The sequence below is a fragment of the Ovis canadensis genome, chromosome 20 (assembly GCF_042477335.2).
Source record: "Ovis canadensis isolate MfBH-ARS-UI-01 breed Bighorn chromosome 20, ARS-UI_OviCan_v2, whole genome shotgun sequence".
NCBI classification, from domain to species: Eukaryota; Metazoa; Chordata; class Mammalia; order Artiodactyla; family Bovidae; genus Ovis; species Ovis canadensis.
Window position 1 is genome coordinate 46531883 of NC_091264.1, and position 13923 is coordinate 46545805.

Genomic DNA, 13923 nt, shown 5'->3' on the forward strand with positions numbered 1-13923 from the left:
TTTCAAAAGTGTTATCCAACCCAACTGCCTTGCAGCGGGTTCTAATTTCCCAATCAAATGTAAAACTTTCTTTATTCTACAGAGAAAATCTCAGCCCAAAAAGGTATTGTCAAGAAAGGTACCATCATAAAAGATACCTCTTTCATCTGTATGCAGCCATCTTTAGAGACCTCGTGGGGAGCCATAAATTGTTGTTTTATCTTCTGTACATTTTCTTCTTTGACCGCATCCTACAGTGGGCCAGACAGAACCATATTAAAGCCACTGGGATTCCAAGAATGTAGTTAGGATATCAAATATTCAGAGTATACAGCCTGATAATTACAGTAGTCTAACCAAGTTCCCTAGACATTGAAAGAGATCTCACCAATTGCAGACAAGAGAGAGGTGTTGAAGATTTCTTAAATAACCATTAATCAGAATCCTAACTAGGTAGCACAGCCAGTGAGCTCCTAATATATGAATGAAGAGAGACTTAGAGTGTTGGCAGTATGAATCTGAACATTTTCCTGTATTTTTTTGTGACAAGAGATTGTATTGTAGTGAACATATAAACTTTCTTCCCAAGAACATTTTGTTCTATTTTTAAGTGAAAAGTCCAGCTCTTTTGGGCCTTCAGTTTGCCATAGTTCATTCTCTTAATCTTGGACTCCCCCAAAAAACATAATTAGAAGAGGAAAATAATTAAAGGGGAAACCAAAGAAGCAATCACTGAACTACCAAAGATGTGGCATACCTCTTCCTTGTGCAGCTTTTCCCACACATTAAATTCTTCTTCATCAGTGGGCTGTAGATGTATTTTCATGCAGAGGCTGAGAGTCACAGACACTCCCCAAAAGTGCCAGATTCCTAGACTCCGGACTAGATCAGTTACACTAAACTGATGCTCCCTAATACTGTCATGGTATTCCTGCCAACCAGGTTTCCTCATCTGACACTCCTCTAAGTACAGAGAGATTAGCCTCTTTAGTCTTGGCACCATTGACTGTGTGGTTGGTGTGTTGTATGGGTGTGTATGTGTATCGTGCAGAGAAATCGTTTAAGGTGGGTCTTCACTTTGAATTTCAGCTTGGCCCTCTACCTTTAGTTTGAAGGCACAGAACTTGACCTGTCCTCTCAGACCTCTAACCCCAAAGTTCATGACTATCCCTTGAACCTAAAGCAAGACAGCCTAGGGTTCCCTCTGTTGTTATGTCCAATCAGCACCCACCCTGCCCACCTTCTCTGAGACTCTAAGTCCCGCATCTCTGGAGCATTGAGAGTCTCAGCATGTGTGGCAATCTGTACATGAAAAATGTGCACACAGCCCCCAAAAGTGATGCTCTGCAACATACGGGCTAGACCTAGTTCAGAGGCAGTTCTGAGCATTTGAAAAGAAAAAAAGTTGGAGGGACCAGTGCGGTGGGTATAGTAACAACCAGCAGCAGAAGTGGCTGATGTTTCCATGAAGTCAGGCCCCTCAGAGGCTGTGAGGAGCAGGTCTTTACAAGCTGCTTGTTCTCCAAGATTGACTAGCAGGCAGCTTGCTGTTCGAAATCTTAAAATTCCTTCTCCCCAGGTCTGTGTGACTCGCTAATCAAGGGAGGAAAGTAGCCCTAGTCAGGCCTCTGATGAACGGCCCGCCATGTCTAAACACCAGAGTGAGTGGCTGCCCGGTCATGGAGGCCTCCCTGCTGATGGTTCTGGACTCACGGGGGCATCACTGATTAGAATTAGGTGTCACAAATGGTGATTGTCCCTCAGCTGGGAGGAACATGCCTTCTTGTTAAAGACGTACTTAGGGTCTTCTCATTTCTCAGCAGGAAAAAAAAAGTCCAGAATTAGGAACGGTTTCCTGAATCGTGGTTGTTCCAGCAGCATGGAGTGCCCAGTGAAGGTCCCTGTAGCCATATTCCCTGAGGGGATGCCTCCAAAATTTGAAAGGCAGCAATGGCAGATGACAGCACTTCTGACTAACAGTTTAAACAGCTTATCCCCTGGCTCCAAAAGTCTTCTCCCTCGCCAAGAGCTGAGGAGAGGTGCCTGGGGCTACAGCCACAGCTCAGCAGGACTGGCCTGATTATATCACAACCCCCTCCCTGACGTGTACTGTCCCTGAAGGGAGCAGAGGGCGAAAGGAGACGCAGAGTCACTTAGGGTGCTTTTAATTGCAAGATCCTAAGCAAACCCCAAATGTACTGAAATACATAAGAGGTGGGACCTGGGGCTTTGCATGTTAACAAATAAATGTAATTCTCAGGCACATCAGAATTTTCTTCCCACTAGCCTGGGGACTCTGCAACCTCCAGCCCCTCCGCCTCTGGCTTCAGGAATGCCTGAACGGCACACAGTTGCCCAGGACACTGGCAAGTCATTTGTTGTTTCCCTTGCTCTGAGGGCCGTGCCTGTGCATGTGTGAGAAGGTGAGGCCCCAAACCAGATCTGAGGCAGGGGTGAGGTAAGAACAGCCAAGCTATGGGAGATGGCATCCGTCTTCTCCCTCACTAATGGGAACACTGCTTCTAAAGTCAGCCAAAGCCCCAGAAGAAGAGAGCCGTGTCCCCACCCTAGAGCAGACCCTAGTGTTTGAGTAGTCCCACCTCTCATGCCATGACTGAAAATAAGACACTTTCAGTACTGAGAATATTTAGTTTCAGTTTTCAGTATTCAGAAAAGATAGCAACTTTCCTCTTCTTTAAATCACTAAAGCAAGAAGCTTTCTGAAAAGATGTGACTTGGAGGGCACTCTTCAACCCCTTCTGATGTCTATGTCAGAAGGTTTCTCTGTCCGTTTTCTTACTTTAATAAAACTCTGCCACACAAAAGCTCTTGAGTGATCAAGCCTGGTCCCTGGTCCCAAAGGGAAACCTTCTTCGGTGATCACAAATCTTACTGTTCACTGTAAGCTATCATCTTGGGGGCTCGTCCGGGATCTTCAGGACACGGTAAGAACACTCAGAGCTCTAGCCTCTCTGCTTTCTCAATACACATGTTTCCTGCTTTACTTGACTAACTCTTCAGTGTGCTTGTGTGAGTGAATGACACACCCTGCATGAAGCAAGTGATGAGCCCTGCTCTGTGGTCTCACAGTGTCTTGTAATGACTGAAGGCAGCCCCCAAAAAGGGGACCTTGTCGGGTGTTTATACCGACCTGCCAATGCCAAGAGACACCCAAGGTCCCTGCGAGGGGAGCGACCAAAAACGGGCAAAGCGTGTGGACTGAACTTCCCTTTCTCGGTCAGCTTTTCCTGGCCTCTTTGGCCATTTCATAATTGCGTGGGAAATTAGAACTACTAATCTAATCTGTCGGGTCATAGACTTTCAAGGGACTTGTGATCCATGCTGTTATTGTGTACTTTTACTTAGACCCCATGTATGGAAGCGCTTAGCCTTGCTAGGCTTAGGCAAGCCTTGCCAGAAAGTTACAAGAGCACGTGTGGGAGCTAGGTGGAGCTCTAGCTCCAGGGACGTCTCTCAGGCTAGAGGTCACTTTCTCGGCTGTCTGCCTCAAGGGCCAGAGTCCTAAAAGTAAGTCTTTGTCATGCCTGTGCCTCCAATCTCTCTGAGTAGAAGCATTGCTGGTGACCGTAAGGTTTTTGAAGACACAGATCAGGAATTGCAAGATATGGTCAGATTGGAAGTACAGTGGGCTTCTTCCTTTGGTAGTGCTAGCTCTTAGCAGACCAGAGAAGGCTCTCCATTGGCTTGTGTCTCTACTCCCTAGATGTTCCTTTTGTGGAATCTGTGGGTATGAACTGGAAGGATTGGCCCTAGTAGCTTGAGGACAAAATCACTTTTTCCTCGCTGGCCGACCCTCCACTACCTCTTTTGCTATCACATATAGTGGTGTGGCGACACTCAGAAGAGACATCTTGGGGGTTTTGTTTGTCTCTCTATAACTCAGCGCTTCTACTGCAGTCAGGACTGTGCTTGGGAATGTGCATAGGCACATGGGAGGGGGATGCTCCCCCTAGTGGTCCTAGCTTGGGGAACATTCTGGGCTACTCTGCTCCACCCCGGGTGGCATCAGAGGAGGAGCAAAAATCAGACAAAGGTCTTAATGGTGAGGAGCTGGATGTCAATCTGGGATGCCATCAGGCCTACCCTTGGGGCATCTCCACCCTACCTTGGTGGGTAGAACCGGGAGGGATGAGTAAGAAGCCTGTGCTGGTAAGGGACAGACTAAGTCCGACCAGGGAAGGAAAGCTTTGGTTGGAGAGTCTGTCTACACCCCCATCTAGAAGGACACTTCTGATGGAAAAAAAGCCACAGCTATGGAAGCCACTTTTTTCTCTTTTACAGATGGGAGCTAGCAGTTCCAAAACCACTCCTTTAAAATGGTTGTTGTTTTTTTTTTTTTTAATGTTGGTACAAGTTTGATCCCAAGTTTAAAAAGATATGTCTGATTTTCTTCTGTGATACTGAATGGCCACAGTATTCTTTGGAAGACAGGGAACGCCGACCTGTTGAAGGATCTCAATTATTACTGTTCTACAACTAGACTGGTTCTGTAGAAAATAAGGGAAATGCCTTATGTAGAAGTGCCTCGTGTTGTTCTTGATCTGTCTGCGAGACATGCCAGACCTATGTCCTAAGGCTACAGATTTGGGTGTAAAACCTTCAGCTCTCTCCTGTTCTCTTACTTTGCCCCTTTATCTGGACAGGCTGAAAATCATAAAACCCTTCTAGGAGGGGTTGCCTCAGTCTCGATAGAATTTCAAAAAGTCCCAATTGTGGTCAAGACTATTTAGAGGATCCAAAAAGTACCTAGAAGACTTTACAGGCCTAACTTTATGACCTTACTTCGTGAGATGTAATGCATGTCTTGGGACAGACTCCTGACTCAAAAACTTGAGTTTCGGGGGAAGCTACTACTTCTGGACATGAATGGCTTGAACGTGAGACATGGGGAAAGAGGAAACACAAAATAGCCCTCCTTCCTACTGGGATCCAAGTGGCTGCAATAACAGAGCCTCATTGCCAGATGTATTCTTAAAGGACTCAAGCGAGCACACGCTAAGACTTTAGAATATGCTAAGTTGGCTAACATAGAATAGGGAAAGAAGGAAACTCCTCGTAAATTCCTAGATAGACGATGGGAGGCTCTCCACAAGTTTACTGATCTTAAAAGTGCAGAAGGAAGAATGATCTTAAAAGGTAGGTTACTCACTCAGTCAGCTTCAGGTATTTGCTGTAAGTTACAAAAACAGGTGTTTGGACCAAATCAGTCTTTAGAAAAACTTACAGCTGGCTCAGACAGCCCATTATGGTAGAGAATATGAGGAGGATAATAAGAGGCGAAAAAGAACCAGGCAGCCCCAACAGTGGCTGTTAAATCTGCTCTGAAATAGCCTGAGGAAAACTGCCTAGAGAAACCCAGGTGAAAAGGGATGGACTTAATATTGCATAGGAACCTGGAATGTTAGGTCCATGAATCAAGGCAAATTGGAAGTGGTCAAACAGGAGATGGAAAGAGTGAACGCTAACATTCTAGGAATCACCAAACTAAAATGGACTGGAATGGGTGAATTTAACTCAGATGACCATTATATCTACTACTATGGGCAGGAATCCCTTAGGAAAAATGGAGTAGCCATCATGGTCAACAGAAGAGTCTGAAATGCAGCTGGATGCAATCTCAAAAACGACAGAATGTTCTCTGTTCATTTCCAAGGCAAACCATTCAATATCACAGTAATCCAAGCCTATACCCCAAACGATAATGCTGAAGAAGCTGAAGTTGAACGGTTTTATGAAGACCTACAAGACCTTTTAGAACTAACACCCAAAAAAGATGTCCTTTTCATTATAGGGGACTGGAATGCAAAAGTAGGAAGTCAAGAAACACCTGGAGCAACAGCAAATTTGGCCTTGGAGTACAAAATGAAGCAGGGCAAAGGCTAATAGAGTTTTGCCAAGAGAACGCACTGGTCATAGCAAACACCCTCTTCCAACAACACAAGAGAAGACTCTACACATGGGCATCACCAGATGGTCAACACCGAAATCAGACTGATTATATTCTTTGCAGCCAAAGGTGAAGACACTCTATACAGTCAGCAAAAACAAGACCAGGAGCTGACTGTGGCTCAGATCATGAACTCCTTACTGCCAATTAAGCCTTATATTGAAGAAAGTAAGGAAAACCACTATACTATTCAGGTATGACCTAAATCAAATTCCTAACAATCATACAGTGGAAATGACAAGTAGATTCAAGGGACTTAATCTGATAGAATGCCTGATGAACTATGGACTGAGGTTCATGACATTGTACAGGAGACAGGGAGCAAGGCCATCCCCAAGAAAAAGAAATGCAAAAAAGCAAAATGGCTGTCTGAGGAGGCCTTCCAAATAGCTGTGAAAATAAGAGAAGCAAAAAACAAAGGAGAAAAGGAAAAATATAAGCATCTGAATGCAGAGTTCCAAAAAATAGCAAGAAGAGATAAGAAGGCCTTCCTCAGTGATCAATGCAAAGAAATAGAGGAAAACAACAGAATGGGAAAGACTAGCGATCTCTTCAAGAAAATTGGAGATACCAAGGGAACATTTCATGCAAAGATGGACTCGATAAAGGACAGAAATGGTATGGACCTAACAGAAGCAGAAGATCTTAAGAAGAGGTGGCAAGAATACACAGAAGAACAGTACAAAATAGAGCTTCATGACCCAGATAATCATGATGGTGTGATCACTCACCTAGAGCCAGACATTCTGGAGTGTGAAGTCAAGTGGGCCTTAGAAAGCATCAGTTCTAACAAAACTAGTGGAGGTGATGGAATTCCAGTTGAGCTATTTCAAATCCTGACAGATGATGCTGTGACAGTGCTGCACTCAGTGTGCCAGCAAATTTGGAAAACTCAGCAGTGGCCACAGAACTGGAAAAGGTCAGTTTCATTCCAATCCCAAAGAAAGGCAATGCCAAAGAATGCTCTAACTACCAAACAATTGCACTCATCTCACATGCTAATAAGGTAATGCTCAGAATTCTCCAAGCCAGTCTTCAGCAATACATGAACTGTGAACTTCCAGATGTTGAAGCTGGTTTTAGAAAAGGCAGAGGAACCAGAGATCAAATTGCCAACATCCGCTGGATCATGGAAAAAGCAAGAGAGTTCCAGAAAAACATCTATTTCTGCTTTATTGACTATGCCAAAGCCTTTGACTGTGTGGATCACAATAAACTGTAGAAAATTCTGAAAGAGATGGGAATACCAGACCTGCCTCTTGAGAAACCTATATGCAGGTCAGGAAGCAAGAGTTAGAACTGGACATGGAACAACAGACTGGTTCCAAATAGGAAAAGGAGTACATCAAGTCTGTATATTGTCACCCTGCTTATTTAACTTCTATGCAGAGTACCTCATGAGAAACGCTGGGCTGGATGAAGCACAAGCTGGAATCAAGATTGCCAGGAGAAATATCAGTAACCTCAGATATGCAGATGACACCACCCTTATGGCATAAAGTGGAGAGGACTAAAAAGCCTCTTGATGAAAGTGAAAGAGGAGAGTGAAAAAGTTGGCTTAAAGCTCAACATTCAGAAAACGAAGATCATGGCATCCAGTCCCATCACTTCATGGGAAATAGATGGGGAAACAGTGGAAACAGTGTCAGACTTTATTTTGGGGGGCTCCAAAATCACTGCAGATGGTGACTGCAGCCATGAAATTAAAAGACACTTACTCCTTGGAAGGAAAGTTATGACCAACCTAGATAGCATATTAAAAAGCAGAGACATTACTTTGCCAACAAAGGTCCATCTAGTCAAGGCTATGGTTTTTCTAGTGATCATGTATGGATGCGAGAGTTGGACTGTGAAGAAAGCTGAATGCCGAAGCATTGATGCTTTTGAACTGTGGTGTTGGAGAAGACTCTTGAGAGTCCCTTGGACTGCAAGGAGGTCCAACGAGTCCATTCTAAATGAGATCAGTCCTGGGTGTTCATTTGGAAGGACTGATGCTGAAGCTGAAACTCCAATACTTTGGCCACCTCATGTGAAGAGTTGACTCATTGGCAAAGACTCTGATGCTGGGAGGGATTGGGGGCAGGAGGAGAAGGGGATGACAGAAGATGAGATGGCTGGATGGCATCACTGACTAGGTGAATATGAGTTTGAGTAGACTCCAGGAGATGGTGATGGACAGGGAGGCCTGGAGTGCTGTCATTCATGGGGTCACAAAGTGTCAGACACGACTGAGTGACTGACCTGAACTGTTATTACTGTGGAAAGGAAGGGCATCTCAAGCGGGATTGCCCTCAGGCATCTAATCCACCTCTAGCTCCTGGTCTGCAAAGGACCATACTGAAGAAGAGTCTGCCCTCCAAGGTGTAGGCCCCAGGGGTTGGACTCTCAAGACAATTAGGACTGAAGGTTCCCAGGGGATCCCCACACAAGCTCCTGTCCTAATTACACCTGAGGAGCCCCAGGTATTAATAACTGTGGAGGGGCCATCAGTCAATTTCTTTTGGACACTGGGGCAACTTTTTCTGTGCTCACAGAAGCCCCTGGCCCACTTTCCTCCTGATCCACTACCGAAATGGGGCTGTCTGGATGAGCCAAACATTATTATGTCAGTCATCCTATAAGTGGCAACTGGGACTCTGTGCTGTTTTCTCATGGGTTTCTGTTTATACCAGAGTCTCCCTCACCACTTCTGGGGAGGGATATACTGAGCGAGGTCTAGGCCTCTGTTTCATGAATATGGAGCCTGCTCTTTCTCTCCCATTAATTGAACAAAATGTAAATCCTAGAGTGTGGTCTGATGGAAAAACTATGGGTCAAGCACAAAATGCTGTTCCTGTCATTATCAAGCTCAATGACCCTCACCTATTCTCACATTAAAAGCGGTATTCACTAAAGCCCAAGGTTAATGAATGGGCAAAACCTTACTGTACTGACTTATGATATAAGTGGGATCTCAAACCCTAAAGTTCAGAGTGACAATGGCTCTGTATTTAAAGATGCTGTAACTCAAGGGGTGTCAAAAGCTCTAGGAGTAGAATATCACACTGTTCCTGGAGACCCCAATCTTGAGAAAAAGTTTGAAAAGCTAATGAAATTTTTAAAAGACATTCATGTATGCTAAGTCAGGAAACACAAGACAGTTGGCTTAAAGTTTTACCCATGGCTTTAATGAGGGCTTGAACTGCCCCTAAGAACAAGGGACTTTCTCTAAGACAGACAGTTTTTGTGCACAGATATTGTCATAGATCCTGAAGCCTTAAAATTGACTATATGACTCAGCTTTTAGCTTTTCAACAGACATTATTGGGAGGTTAACTCCTGACCCAGCCTTTGAGTCAAACAAGCTGCTGTTTGAGCCAGGAACCGAGCTGGCCTGAGAATCTATGTGGGCTTGCTTCTGCTGACTCCAAAAGTCCTGAGTCTGCCGTTTGACCCTTAAGACAATGCCTTCCTGTCCTGGGCTCATTCTTATGAAGCATTCCATAATTGACATAATTGCTGGGTTTGTGGAGCACTCCCCTCCTCAATTGAAGACTTCCCATGGCGGGTTTCTCCGCTTCAAGGAAAGGACTTTCTTCAACTCTGTGATGACATCTAACAATCCTAAGATGGACTGGTATGACATAATTGTACCTTAACTATGGACAAAATGTGACTTTTTATTTTGTTTAGGTTTTAACTTGGTTTAATGGCTATTTTGCATTACATCTGTAACTGTAAAACTAGCTTTGTTTCTAACTATCTGAAAGCTTTTAAGTTACAAATGGTTGTCCAAGCTCCTGTGAGGGCCATAACCTCCTCCAACTATTACTCGGGGCCCCTCGATCAAAGACCCTCAATATGAGGATTAGGAGAATATGTTGCCTCAACATTTTAGGGACCACACCCCTCAACAGCAGGAAGAGGTTATGGAACAAAAATGATGCCCCTTTCCCGTGGCAGCATATTTCTCCTAAAAGAAAAAGGGAGAATGAGAGAGTCAATACCTAGGCAGATCGATAAGAAGCCCCGGGTCCCCAAGGAGGAGAAAGGGGTCTGGAATTCTCAAGAAAAGGACAAAAGTTCTTCTCTACATTTCTTTGTCTTAGTCAATATAACAATGTATCTTGCTCAAGGGCTTGCTTCTCCTTAACAAGAACCTTCTGACTAATCCTGTCATGTTAAAATGTATATTATAGGAGTGGGTCTGGTAAGATCTTTCTGTTGTTAGTTCTAATCTTGTTAATTTAAGATGTGTATTTTGTGAGTGGGTCTGAAAAAAGTATATAAGGCCTTGATAAGACTAGCTAGGGGGAGGCGGGGAAGCATTCCCCCTTCTGATGTCTATGTCAGAAGCTTTCTCTGTCCCCTTTTTTACTTTGATAAAACTCTGCTACACACACACACACACACACACACACACACACGGTGTGACTTGTTTTCTCCAAGTATCTGGTTTTGTTTTTTTTTTTCCACCATCCAGTTTATTCTAAGACTTTGAATGGTTTTGCCTTCATCTTTTTATTTTCCTCAAATACTCCTATCATGTTTGACAAAATGGTATCAGACTCGTGGGTTCTGGAATGCCACGAACCTTTGCATTTACGGTAGTATGCGTAGTCACTCAGTTGTGTCCAACTGTTGCAACTATGGACTGCAGCCTGCCAGGCTCCTCTGTCCATGGGATTTTCCAGGCAAGAATACTGAAGTGGGTTGCCATTTCCTTCTCCAGGGTAACTTCCCAACCCAGGGATTGAAACTGGGTGTCCTGCCTTGCAGGCAGATTCTTTACAATCTGAGCCAGCAGTAAGGGGGAGCAAAGCAGAAATGAGAGAGGCAGAGAAATAAGGGAAGGAAAGAGAAAAGGAGAGAAAATGATATTGATAAAAGAAATGAAAGACAGAGACATGACATTAAAGAGAGAAGAAAAAAAAGAGGGAGAGAAAGGCACCATGGGAGCTTGAAAAACAGACTAAAGACGGGATAAATAGACAGAGACCAGTGGAGAGACGTATGAGAAGTAAAAATCAGAGGTAAGAGAGACGAGAGACAGAAATCACAGAGAAAGTCAAGAGATGATGGAAGATGATGGCTATGAAACACAAAATAAGAAATAGAAATGAACAGAAAAATGAGAGAAACTGAGATGAGACTGAAAATTAGAGCAAGAAAACCTGTGTGGCTGTTGGAGGCAGATGGCAGCCTTGTTTATCTTGAGCTGACTGCCCTCCCTCCAACTCAGAAACACCATCTCCAAGCTGCTTGTTCCCCTCACTGGGCTCCTACATGAAAGTGTCATGCACTCCAGTACTCTTCCATGCAAACAAATATATCTGAAGATAAGCTATCACCACAATTCATTTAAAATGCAACTGTTTCCAGAGCTACTCCCGTTACCACGCATCCCCCGATGGAGTCTTTATCAGGTTCTCCCAACCCCATGCTGGCACGTCTCTGTGTGTGTTCCTCCTCTGCTTTGGTAGAGGGCTCATCAAAAGTTAATCTGCCTCTCTCAAAGCCAGATTTACCATCAGGGAAGGATACAGATGCTTGATAGATTGGTTCACATTTATATTTGGGCTCTGAGTATGTTTATTATTTTCTGGTTTACCATTTCATAAGTTTGTAACCTTTTCTAACAATGAATAATGGAAAAAATTATTCTAAATGATTTATTTGTGGTTTGCTGTCCAAGTAATATCCAATGCACTTAAACACTCAGCACCTTAACACTCTTAACATCTTTTCCATCTTTTTGAACAAAGTGAGCTACCTTATCTCTAGATTTAAACCCATTAGCAGAGACATAACCCAGGAGACATTCAAAACAGACTTGTTTTAATTTACAGTTGAAATAGTGGATGACAGATGTCACACTAAAAATCAGTGGCCAGCACATCTAATGCTGCAGTTGAACCTCTTATAAAACCTACCTAAATCCCTCTATGTTGCTAGGAGAGGGAGGAAAATTGCATGCAAGGAAGAAGAGAGGTCAGATGGGATTAATAGGTATTGTACAAATCAACATATGACTTGGATGCTTTTTGTAACTCACTGAGAGACAAATTAATGCTTAGTAAAAGTATACTTACATCAACACCCAGTTTTGTCAACATGTGGTAAAAGAAAGCATCAAGCTCCTTCTCTTCTATGTAACCTTTTTCTAAATGCAAAAAGGTGTGCATAAATAATAGTCACTTACATATAATAACATGTGGCATTTAGTAATTAACATTTAATATCTAAATTTGTTTTCAATCTCAAATTTATAAAATCCCCATGGATCTTATTTTTTTACAACTCAAAGTGGCAACATCTTCTCTAGAAGACATGGATTTGAAAGCAAATAACACAGTCAAGAGTAAATGCTTTGTGCTGGGGCTCATATAAATATTTGGGAAAGGAGAGCTATTCATGAATTTTAATCCAGAAATAAACATGAGGTTTAGAATAAACTCTAACCCAAGGTTTTTTCAGTTTTCAAAAAGTTTAAGAGATGTAAGTGTTAAATGTTAGTTTTCAGGGTTAAAACAGATCCTTTAGATATTTTCATGTTTCTTTATTAATGAGGGCAAAGCAAATGTTAAGTTCTTTTCAAATAGATTTTTGGTGGAGTGAGAGTAGTGTCTTTTTGAAATTTTATTTTTAAAAATTTCACCGTCTCTTTAAGAGACAAGAGGTTACCCGGATAGTCACTGTGTGAAAATGAGCAGATTGGAGTAAAAACAAGCCAGAACTGACTTCAGGTACCCGGGTGTCAGTCCCCAAGACTTTAATATATACAATGATATCTATATCACCACACACACACACACACACACACACACACACGCATAGGTTGGGAAAGAGTGGTGGGATTCAAGTCTCTCCTCCCACCCTGAACTTTCACAAGATAATCTGGATGTACAACTGCAGTATACCAAATATCTGTTCGGTATATTGCATTAACCGCACTGGAGGGCAACTTTTCCTGCAGGGAAAATGTACGGGGAAGGGGGAACTCGAGGTCCTTTCACCAAGACTGAACAGTTGGCTTGTTTTACTCACCCTCCACGTCAAAGCGCTGCCAGACCTGCCAGAAGCCAGCGGCGTCCAAGCTCCCCTGAGTAGGTTCCCGGCCGCTGTCCATGGTACTGACAACGAAGCTCGCCCACCGGCTGGAAAGGAACCCCTAGAGAACTTTGATCAAGACTCCTTTACTGTATCGTCTGACACCCTCGCTTGCTTCTTTCTCTCTCTGATTTGCTTTGAGCACCTGTCTGAGGGGTGGGCACGAGGGCAGCTGGCAGGGTGGCTGCTGGCGCCTTGGCGACACTGTGCAGTCCCCAAGCCCCCACCGCGGACACCGCTCAGGGAAACCAGCTGCTTAGAACCCGCCCTGTTCCTAGTGTGTTGCCCCGCCCCACGTGCTGTCTGTCCTGGGCAGATCCACCCGGGAGCTCTTGTCTGCTGTAGCGCTATGGCGAAGTCAGGGAGAAAGCTGTTTCTGGCTGTCCATGGTTCACTCTCTTTGCCCTTTAACTTGTGTGTCACACTCAGAGAAAGCATCCCCCTTAAGTTTCACTACCTTCCAAACGTGTGTCTCAAGGGGTTTTCTAGAGAGAGCCCCCCATTTAAAGAGTTGGTGTTTGGACCTGATGATTTAGAAATGTAGTGTGGGGGTGAGGTGGAGAGAGGGGTGATAGTGACGGTGGTGATAGATTACCAGTAAGCAAGGAGACTGTCGAAAGGAAGCTACTGAGCTCTGATTGTATAGGGCATGCACATTGCAGAGATAAAATGCACTATAAAGACGTGAATCTAAATAAAGAGTCTGCAAGGAACTGTGGTTTAAATCAGGATATTAGGATATTGAGTGAAGTTCATACTATAGAATGCTCTTCCAGGAAAAGATTTTCTAGGGGGAGACATGGTGGCCAACTGCAGAGTTCTGGGATAGAAGTTTAGATGATTGTGTCTGGCTCCCCAGGGCCACACTGAGACAAAAGGACAAAAGC

At 43.8% G+C, this 13923-nt stretch overlaps 1 protein-coding gene across 1 annotated transcript in view; it reads right to left on the bottom strand.

The window, feature by feature from the left end:
* Nucleotides 1–13312, bottom strand: part of SCGN (secretagogin, EF-hand calcium binding protein) — a 51553-nt gene extending 38241 nt beyond the window's left edge. The window contains exons 1-3 of the mRNA XM_069562632.1: nucleotides 12974–13312; nucleotides 12019–12089; nucleotides 138–230 (exon numbers count right to left, since the gene is read on the bottom strand). Coding sequence (XP_069418733.1) covers nucleotides 138–230; nucleotides 12019–12089; nucleotides 12974–13055 — 246 coding nt within the window. The 5' untranslated portion in view covers nucleotides 13056–13312. The remainder of the gene's footprint in view (nucleotides 1–137; nucleotides 231–12018; nucleotides 12090–12973) is intronic.
* Nucleotides 13313–13923: the final 611 nt, after the last annotated feature.